Below are 9,702 nucleotides of genomic sequence, written 5' to 3' on the forward strand. Positions count from 1 at the left end.
CTAGTAAATTTAGTCACAGCAAAACCTGCAGCCGAGCCAGAGATCGGCTTGGCTTGGCCAGAGCCCGGGGAAAGCCCCCCGCAAGCCCCCATCTCCCGGCCGAGAGCCGCTGGGTCCAGCCCAGCCCCCGCCCGGCCACATGGCCGGGCAGAGAACGGGAGGCCTGGAGCTCTGTTACCTTTCACAGCCAGGAAACAAAGAGCCCAAGAGTGCTCTGACTTTACATCTTAAGGTAGGGTTCACAAGTTGATCTCCCTTTTCAATGCTCAAAACTGCTGTCAATTCCCAGTAATGACCGATAATTGGTCAGGAGAAAAGACTCTCATCAGCCACCAGCAACTTCAACTTCCTTAGCTCTTAAAACCACCTTAAAGGTAAAGTCACCTCATGACAAGTTACAAATCACTTACTGAATCACTTTTGCGGTTGCCAGACCTTATTAGGCAAACGTTCCTCACAATTATATTTCTGCAGCCTCTCAGCCCGCTCCCTTTCCTCCCCTTTTCCCATTAAAATAGAGTCTTTTTTCTGCTTCAGGTCTGTCATTTTTATGTCTCTGCGCTTGACAGAAAAGCGCTGAGACTTTAGTTTCTTGGTTGACTGGCTAGAGCTTCTTTCTAGTGTTTCCCTTGTTGCTGGGTTTGAGGACAGTTCCTTGCAAAATGTCCTGGCCTCTTGCACTGGAAACAGACGATGTGCTGCAGCTGTTCTGGTGACATCTGTGGCTTATTCATTCCTGGTGTCACTGCTGCCACTGTCCTTGGGTTGCCTGGTTTCTTGCCGTGTACACTGTACAAGTCTGCTTTCTGGGCACATGGCTTCAATCATATCTGCTATGGTGGGTGGAGGGTTAATAGGTAGACTCAGAATTGCTCTATGACAAGCGTCATTGGCATTTCTTTGGGCCATTTCTTGAAGCGGTTCTGTCTGGGCCACTGGTTCTTTAACTTGTCTCTGTATCTGTAGTCTCAGTCGATCTACAAACTGTAAGAAACTATCAGATGGCAGCTGGTTAATATTAACATAACTGACTTGAATATCAGCTGCTATTGTATACTACAGGAGCCGCTGTTAGCATACATTCATCTTCTCCAGGGCTGGTATTCCCTGGGTTTCTCTGCCTGCACCCCCCCACGCTGGGCTCTGGGGGCTCCATTCCCTCACCAAGCCTGTGGAGAGACCCAGCTCCTCCCCTGCAGGAGCCAGGCGGGGGCCCGCACCCTGCCACGCCAGGCTCGGTAGGCTGGCATCCCCCCATCGGGAAGCAGGGCCGGGACACCCCTCTCCCTGCCCCTCTGCAGGAGCAAGGGGTGTAACTCTCTCTCTCCCTGCCCCTTCTCCCTGGGGAACAGGGGCCGGAGGGATAAGTGGATACAACACGGACTCAAAGTATCTAGACACAGGAGGCCCAAACTTGCTGGAATAATCCAAATTGCAGGTTTATTGTCTGTCGTCCATCCGGGGCAAGAAAGAGACAGAAATGCCCTGGGTCTTATCTCTTATACAAAGGGGTGGGGGTGATCGGGGGATACAGAGAGGTCACAGCCAATGGGAAGGGGGAAGGGAGAAGGTTCTCAGGTAGGAACTAACATTACACAAAACAGAGGTGAGTTTTACTCTTGGGAGATACAAAGATTTTTAGACACACTACAACAACACATGATATGTAGAAGGCGAGCCCGCCCTCAAGCACGGCCATCCAAGTCAGTCAGGGGCACAGGCTGGAGCTGAAGCTGCCAAGCGTTGCTGTGAGGCTGGCAAGTGAAGAGAAAGCCATTGTGGCCAATTCTGCTGAAGCCTTCTGCCAAACCAAAGGCAACTGTGCCCACAGCCTCCCCCGGTTTGGCACTCAGCTGCTGCAGATGCCTCACTGTGCAGGTGCCGACGTTGGGGCTGCTGCTGTTCCTGTGCACACTCTGCTGCTGTTCCTGTGCACACTCTGCTGCTGTTCCTGTGCACACTCTGCTGCTGCTTCTGTGGGCTCCTGAGTCGCTTCAACAGCAGCGACTGGGCAGCCCTGCTGGAGGAGACATCACCACCCTCCCCTTGGTGGCAGCGGCTCTGCGGACCCCGAGCTCTGTGTCAGGGGAGCCTCGGTCACAGCACCGTGTCCTGGGCAGCCGCGAGGGCCCGGGCTGGCGGCCAGCCCTGCCTCTGCCCACTGCCCCTTATCGCAGGCACCCAGTGGCCATGGGCCGGCAGCACCCCCCTGCCCTGCATGTCCCCAGCCAGCCCAGCCTGGGCACACCTTGGGCTGTCCGCACCCTCTTGGAGGGGTGTTGTCCCAGCCTCGAGGGCTTCTGCTGCAGGCCTGGGAGACATTCTGGGGAAGTGCCAGGTCAGCCGGCTGTCAGGAAAAAGGTGGCTGCCCGGGGGCTGCTTATGCCCTCTGACACCCAATTCCTCAGGTCTTCCCACCGGTCCAGCCTTTCAGGGGCCTCCTGTCCCCTTTGGAGCCTCCAGCCTCCACACATGCCCCTCACGCCTTCCCACGCTTTTGTCTTGCCTGGGCCTCCACAGACCCTCATCCATTTACAGCCTCCCAGTGCCCTGTTCCCTCAGAGTCTCCCCCAGCGTGGACCAGCAGCAGCGCCACAGCCCCACAGGAGCTCCAGAGGAGCAGGATCAAGAGGCACGTGGGAGCCCTCAGCAACCCAGCCAGCACCACACGGGCACGAGGACACAGATGGCGGCGCTTCCTGGCTGAGACAGCGTTTGTGCCTTCAGCAGAACCACCAAAGGCCAAGGGTTTCTGGCCATTTTCCCTGCACCACTGCATGCCTGGGCAGCTTGCTGAGCTGTGATTCCCCAAGTGGAATCACATTTTCCCCGCTTCCTCTATGCCCTGTACACCATGGGCAGCAAGATAAAGGTCTTGGGAAGTGACTGCCTATTATAATATATACTATATTTATATCCTAAAAGAAAATGAAAAGAAGAAAAGAACAATATTTAAGAAACAAAAAAAAATCTCTGCTGGTTCAGGTGGCCCTAGCAGACAGAGCCTGCCGGGTCAGTTGCCAGCAGAGCTCCAGCAGCGCAGCCAGCTGAGGCCCAACAGACGAGGCCGTGTCCTCCATGCCCTGCGCAGCTGAACTTGCAGGTTCTCCAAGATGGAATATCGAGCCGTCTCTACTGCCTGGGTGATGTAAAATGTTTGAATTGCCAGGTTTCCGATGGCAGGGCTGGTGTCACAAACCACGTTCTTAAGGGCTGGAAGAGAGATGAACAGAGCCACGGTCAGATTCCCAGACCTGCGGAGGCCCACGGAGAGCCCCCGGCCAGGGCCATCCCAGCCGGCTCTTGCCATGGCCAGCAGGGAGCAGGGACCAAGGGGATCAGCCCGAAGCTGCTGGCCACGAATGTCCCACGTGAAACCTCGGAGTGATCCACCCACGCCGCCCCTCATCCGCACATTGAGCAGAGACCTTCGCAGACAGTCCAGGACTTGCAGCTCCACCCAGCAGCCCCGCTGACAGCCCGCTGCCCTCACTCACATTTGTAAATTAGCTGCAGGTCTTCTTTCTGCCGCCTCAGGAGCCGCCCGGCCATCCCTGGGAACACAGAGCCTGTCAGGGCCCCAGCGGCACAGCTCCCTGCCAGCGGCGCTGCCAGCCCTGTGGCCACACGCCCTCCCGCCCCGGCAGGGCTCAGCCCGGGCCCGTGCCGCATCCTGACTCAGCGCAAGGGCACGGCTGCCAGAGGCCGGCAGCAGCAGCCCCGAGGGCAGGCGGGGCTCCAGGGCACCGGGCCCGGGTGCCGCTGCCGGGGCAGCAGTCGGGGCCGGGGCCGAGCTGTGGCGGGGCGGGGAGGGAGCCCGGGCTCGTGGCTCACCGATGAACCTGATGGCCGCCGCTCGCAGGGGCTCCTGTGGGCTCTGCAGGTACGGCAGGGCCCGACGCAGGTCCTCCGCCGCTCGGTTCCTGTCCTGTGCCAGCTGGAGAGAGCGGCAGGAGGGAAGGGTTGGCGCGGGCTCTGCCCCTCGGCCAGGCGCTGCCTGCCCGGCCAACCCTGAGGCCCGGCCAGCAGCCGCTGGCGCCGAGCTCTGCAAGGGGCAGAGGGCCGGCTGCTGCCCAGGGAGCCGCGGTGCCGCCCTGCCCTGCAGCCCCAGTGGATCGGGGCTCCATCGGAACCAGGCTCGGGACCACAGGAGCCTGAAGAAGAAGCCGTGCGGCCCCCGGGGGCGGCACTGGGCAGGGGCGCAGCTGCCAGCCCCACACACCGAGCGCTGGGGACAGGGGGCTTCTCCAGGCTGAGGCTGGGCCTTCCAAGCCGTCCTTACCAGGCACTCGGTGATCATCCACAGCTTCTTCTTTTTCACAGGTCTTTCAAGATCTCTCCTCTTCAGGAACTCGGCCGCACAAAGCAGCGTTGCCCAAGAAGCCTGGAGAGCAGCAGAGACCCGCAGATGGCCCCACAAGTCAGGACACAGGACCCGCCCGCATTCGTGTGCCAAGGCCAGGAGGAGGCTGCAGCCGGCAAGGTGCCAGGGCAGGAGGCGGCCGAGCCCCCTCCCCGGGTGACAGCAGCAGCCCAGGAATCCTCACCTCTGCCACCTGCTGGTTCTCGTCATGGCAGTGGAAGAAGAGAGGCAGCAGGCTGTGGTGCACGTGTGACTTCAGGGCCTTTTTTTCCTTTTCTGTTAGAAGAGTCATCAATGATCGGAAGAATAATATGGACACCAGCTGCACCTGGCTATTATCCTATATGAAAGGAAGGAAGGAAAAAAGACCTCAGCCCTGTCTGCATGGGGCTCAGCAGGGCGCAGGCCTGAGAATCCCCAGGGCACCAAGTGTCTGGGCAGCAGCCAGTGGCCTCGGCTGGGGGCACAGAGCCTTACGTGGTCAAAGAGTGGCAGGAGCGCCTCAGCCAGCTGCAGGGCAATGGGGCTGGGTATCAGCATGTCCTTGTCCAAGACGATAAAGCTGAGCACCACGACTGTCATCCTGACTATCTCTCCATCTGCATCCCACAGGAAATTTACAAGACTTTCAGTCAGGCTCCGCATTTTTTCAGCCTGTGTGGAAGACAAGTCTGTGAAACGCCACCCTGCTGCCACAGGGCCAAGAGGCCAAAGGCCTGTCCCAAAGCACTCAGGAAGAAGCAGGAGGCAGGAGAGCTGGCAGCAGCTGCCTCGGGGCCCGAAGCCCAGCCGAGCCCAAGGGACTGCGTTTCCCGGCGCAGCTTCAGCCACTGCCCACTTCTCACCATCGAGGGATCGTCAATCAACTTGAAAAGGGCCCTGAGCGCCAGGTGACGCTTGTCCCTGCTCTCGCTCCGCAGGTGCCTTGAGAAGATTTCCAGGACTCTGTTAGCGCTGCGTTCGCTCAAGTCCGGGTAGTCCAGGATCTGAAAGGCACAGGGCAGTGACAGGGGAGGCAGCCGGCAGGAGCCCAGAAACAAGACAGGAAACAGGGCCCGGGCAGCAGCACAAGGCATGGGCACCGTCCCAGGCAGCTGCAGCTATGAGAGGGCAGAGAGGTGGCAGGCAGCTCTGCAGGGAGGCACTTTTGGCCATCAGGCTCACCTCCACAAGGAATGCCAGGGCAGGCAGATCCCAGCGTGCCTCCTGTGTGCTGAGCAGCTGGAGCAGGTAGGGAACGATGCGGGAACACAAGGGGATAGAGGCAGACGACATCTCCCTGCCAGGGTGAAAAAGTAGCCCAGACTGTGAGCTGGGAGGACAAACATCTCCCAGGACTGATTGACAGAGTTCAGATCTTTGAGCACCATCCTGCAAGGATAGGGGACCTGGGCCCTTGGGGAGGTGACTCCTTGTGGGCACCCTCCTTTCCCAGCCTTTTCCAGTCTCCCTAGCCGTCCCTCGGTGACGAGGCCCTCTGGCCCACGACAGTGGGGACTGTGTTGGGCAACCTCAGCACGGGGCACAAATGCCAGAGGCAGTGGGGAGAAGGGGGTCTCACCTGGCCAGCAGACCCACGGCATAGTGGTGGGTGTCAGCAGAGAGCAGCTTGTCCCAGCCACGCTTGTGTTCCATTTCCACCACCACTTCCTCACGATGCATTTGGCACAGCAGGGACTTCAGGGCCTGCACTGCAAAGCTGTGTGCACAGCAAAGCCCAGGTCACGCTGGGAGCACTGGCTCGTGCCGTGGAGACATGGCAGGGACAGGAGGAGTGGGATAGAGCACCTGTTGGGGCTGATGGCAAGGCCGTGTTGCTCCTGGCATCCCTTCCAGAAGGCATTGAGATCCTCTGGCATCTCCAAAGTGCTGAAGAACACTTGGAAGAGCAGATGCACAAAGAGGCGGGGGAAATGCACCGTCACTACATGTGGGACGCAGGGCATCTGAAGGATCTTCCACATCAGCACAGTTGCCTGCAGAGGACAGAGAACCCTGAGACAGCGCTCAGTGCCGAGGTGTGCGGGTGGCAGGGCCTGAGTGTGGCAGGGAGCGGTCAGGGGAAACCCCTGGGGAGCTCCACGCCTGGTGCCCCTGAAGCTGCCCCTAGGCCAGGTTTCAGCCCAGTGCCTGAGGCAGGGAGATGCAGTTGGGGAAGGAGGAAACAGAGCTGCTGAAGAGGTGGCTTGCCAGGGGCTGAGCAAAGGCCAGTTGCAGAAACTCACAGCCAGGGCAAAGACACCCGTGTTGTCTCCATCAGAGGTGCGCGTGCTGTGCTCTGGCCAGTTCCCCAGCACATCGAGGACTATCCGGTATGCCCGCTCCGCTGTCCTGGGCGAGCACAAGATGGTCTTCCACATGGTCATAGCAGCTCTGCGGGGCGACAGCTCTGTCTCACGGGGGTCTCAGACACATCCCCGTGGCCTGGGCAGCAGTGGGGGGGAGCTGAGCTTGCTGCCAGCTCTGCCTCTGCCTGCTGCCCCTCGCCAGCAGCAGCAGCCAGGCAGCCCAGCCCTGTGGGGACAGGGCCCTGAGGGCCATGGCATGGCAGCAGGCTCGGGGACCGATGTAGCAGGGCTGGGAAAGGTCCCAGGTAGACAGGACCCTGGAAGTCTCTGTTGGTCAGACACCTGGGCCAGGCTGTGCAGGCTGATGGGCTGAGGAGCCCTGAGCCCTCTGGGCACGTGGGCCCCGTACCTGTCACACGTTGGGGCCACACGCAGGAGAGCAATGACCACGTCAGCGGGCTGTACCTCGCTCAGATCCAGCAGGGTCCTGTTCAGCCTGTGCTCAGAGAACTGATTGGCCATGAGCCACTGGTGGATGTACCTCACCATGGCAGGCACCTGGAGAAAGCACAAGGGGAGACTTGGAAAGCTGCCACAGGGAGTCAGGAATGTCCCCAGCTTCCCCAGAGAAGTGCTTCCCTTCTCAGCACGCTGCAATGGCCTCAAAGGCTTTGAGTGATCAGCAAGCGTGGCTTGGGAGGCCAAGCGATCCCTGGAGGATCAAACCCTGGCCACAGGCTGCTTACTTGCTTTTGACTGTAAAAACCCTCCTCTACAAGCATATCCAGCAGGGCAGCAGTGGCCTTGGTGTTGAAGATGTATGAATAAGGTCTGAGCCCAGTGGCCATGGCGCTGGTCCCTTCTTCCCGAATTCTCTTGATGAAGCTGCAAACCAGCTGTAGGAGAAGGGCAGGAGACAGAAACATCGGGGATGTTCCATGGAGTGCTCCAGGCGTGCTGCTGGGCTGAGCAGTGCCAGCAGGCCCAGCCCAGTTGGGGATGGCTGCAGGTACCTGCGCTGTTCTGCGGAAGAGGCCACCGCCAAGGTCCTGCTCTTGTGTCTGGGCCATGGCTGCATCTGGCAAAGAGCAGCCAGAGCTGAGGGGCTGCGGGAGAGGCCGGAGAACGCAGCCCAGCCCTGCGATCCCCAGGCAGGGACAGCCCCGCGGATGCCCCAGGGGATGGAGCACGGCCACTGCTGGGGGGGCAGCCCCAGCCCCTCTTTTATGCTGTCCATGGGTGTGTCTCCACAGGACAGGGTGGGATGGGATGAGATGGGATGCAATGGGATGGGGCCAAGATGGCCGCAGGCACCAGCCCTGTGGCCCAGCTCTGCCACTCACCCTCCTCCAGCGGCCGGAACTGCTGCACCTCTTCGGTCTCTGGTGCTGGGGCAGCTCCAGGGCCTTCTTCCTCTTCCTCCTCCTCCTCCTCCTGCACCCAGGCCAGCTTGGGCACTCTTGGGGGTCGCTGCTCCATATCATCTTCAACACTCTCCCATCCTTTCCATAGGAACAGCACCAGGGGATGGCATGGCATGCAATGGGATGGGGCCAAGCTGGCAACAGGCGCTAGCCCTAAGGCCGAGCTCTGCAACTCACCCTCCCGTGGAGCCTGGAACTCCTGCACCTCTTCAGTCTCCTGTGCCAGGACAGCTCCAGGGCCTTCTCCTTCCTCCTCCTCAACCCAGGCCAACTTGGGCACTCTTGGGGGTCGCTGCTCCATGGCAGGGACTGGATTTATAGCTACTTGCAGGAGAGATGGCTCGGAAAAGCTCCGAGTCAGCAAGTGAGCAAGTCCTGCAGTCTGGAAGGCACCTGCAAGACTCAGGTCCGGGCAAGACGGCAAAACAGCAAGTCCTGCACTTGTGTCTTGAGGGCTCCTGCCACAAGGACAGGAGGCTCCTCGTCAAGGTTTGAGGTCTGGTCTCAAGGGCAGTGACTGCAGGGATGGGCGACACCTCGGAAAAGCTCCGGGTCACCAAATCCCACGGTCTGCCTTGAGAGAACCTTAAGAAGAGAAGCCTCGGCAAGGCCACAGGTCAGCAAGTGCTGCAGTCGTGCCTGGAAGGCACCTGCAAGACTCAAGTCCTGGCAAGACGGCAGGACAGCAAGTCCTGCACTTGTGTCTTGAGGGCTCCTGCCACAAGGACAGGAGGCTCCTCGTCAAGGTTTGAGGTCTGGTCTCAAGGGCAGTGACTGCAGGGATGGGCGACACCTCGGAAAAGCTCCGGGTCACCAAATCCCACGGTCTGCCTTGAGAGAACCTTAAGAAGAGAAGCCTCGGCAAGGCCACAGGTCAGCAAGCCCTGTGGTCTGGCCTCGAGGTCACCTGTTGGAATAACGCTTCGGAAAAGCTCCGGGTCCGACACAAACGAGTGTGCTGTGCGGGGGCTCCTCACAGCACCGCTCTGACGCGTCCTGTCCCGTCGCGTGCACCGAGCACTGTGGCGTGGTCCTGTCACCGCCAGCTCCTATGCCACCACATGTCACAAAGGGCCCTCTGACACCCTGTCCCTTTCCATCCCATGGTGACCATATGTCACAAAGGGCCCTCACGCACCCTGCCAGCTGCCCTGGTTCCCCCTGCCCCCATCCCCCCAAAAATGGCCCAGGTTGGGAGGAATCTCTTGCCCAAAGGGTCTAAGACAGCCCAACAGGATCTTTAGGAATGCCTCAAACCATCAGCCAACGCTGCCCTGCTCTGCAGGCTCAGGGCAGCAGAAGGAGCCCCCAGGGCTGCCGACGCAGCCGCAGCAGGAAGGGCACGGGGCCTTGCACAGAAGCTGGCACGGCCTCCTTGGGACACGTCCCAGCTGGTGGCCATTCTAAACCTGCAGGTGTGACACAGACAAGGAACGTGTGGGCCAGGGCACGAATGCTGCTCTGAGCCCTGGGGCCCGGCCAGCACTGAAATCAGCAGGTGTGGCAGAGTCCCCGCCAAGGCAGACCTGCCACCCCACCCGAGCCCTGGCAGTGCTGGCACTCGTCTCCTGCCCCAGAGACCTGTACCCCTGGGGGGCTTCTGTGCCAGAGGGCAGCCAAAGCCCAC

The 9,702-nt window shown here is 60.1% G+C and overlaps 1 protein-coding gene across 2 annotated transcripts; it reads right to left on the reverse strand.

Annotated features, from left to right (window-relative positions):
* Nucleotides 1–2,887: 2,887 nt before the first annotated feature.
* On the reverse strand, nucleotides 2,888–9,143 carry LOC147646755 (maestro heat-like repeat-containing protein family member 7). Of its 2 annotated transcripts, XM_086872985.1 has the most exons (16): nucleotides 8,253–9,143; nucleotides 7,995–8,153; nucleotides 7,665–7,729; nucleotides 7,398–7,547; nucleotides 7,061–7,209; nucleotides 6,589–6,736; nucleotides 6,152–6,339; nucleotides 5,925–6,062; nucleotides 5,528–5,642; nucleotides 5,209–5,349; nucleotides 4,841–5,017; nucleotides 4,548–4,703; nucleotides 4,283–4,384; nucleotides 3,835–3,937; nucleotides 3,498–3,554; nucleotides 2,888–3,213 (listed from the first exon to the last, which is right to left on the reverse strand). In XM_086872985.1, the coding sequence occupies exons 1-16, from the start codon at nucleotides 8,374–8,376 to the stop codon at nucleotides 3,014–3,016; spliced, it is 2,172 nt and encodes a 723-aa protein (XP_086729111.1). In that variant the 5' UTR covers nucleotides 8,377–9,143; the 3' UTR covers nucleotides 2,888–3,013. The 2 variants fall into 2 exon arrangements, with proteins under 2 accessions (XP_086729111.1, XP_086729112.1); XM_086872986.1 differs by lacking the exon at nucleotides 7,665–7,729 and having other exon boundaries at nucleotides 8,253–9,102.
* Nucleotides 9,144–9,702: the final 559 nt, after the last annotated feature.

This window comes from Cyanistes caeruleus, unplaced genomic scaffold, assembly GCF_971803275.1.
Source record: "Cyanistes caeruleus unplaced genomic scaffold, bCyaCae1.hap1.1 HAP1_SCAFFOLD_80, whole genome shotgun sequence".
NCBI classification, from domain to species: Eukaryota; Metazoa; Chordata; class Aves; order Passeriformes; family Paridae; genus Cyanistes; species Cyanistes caeruleus.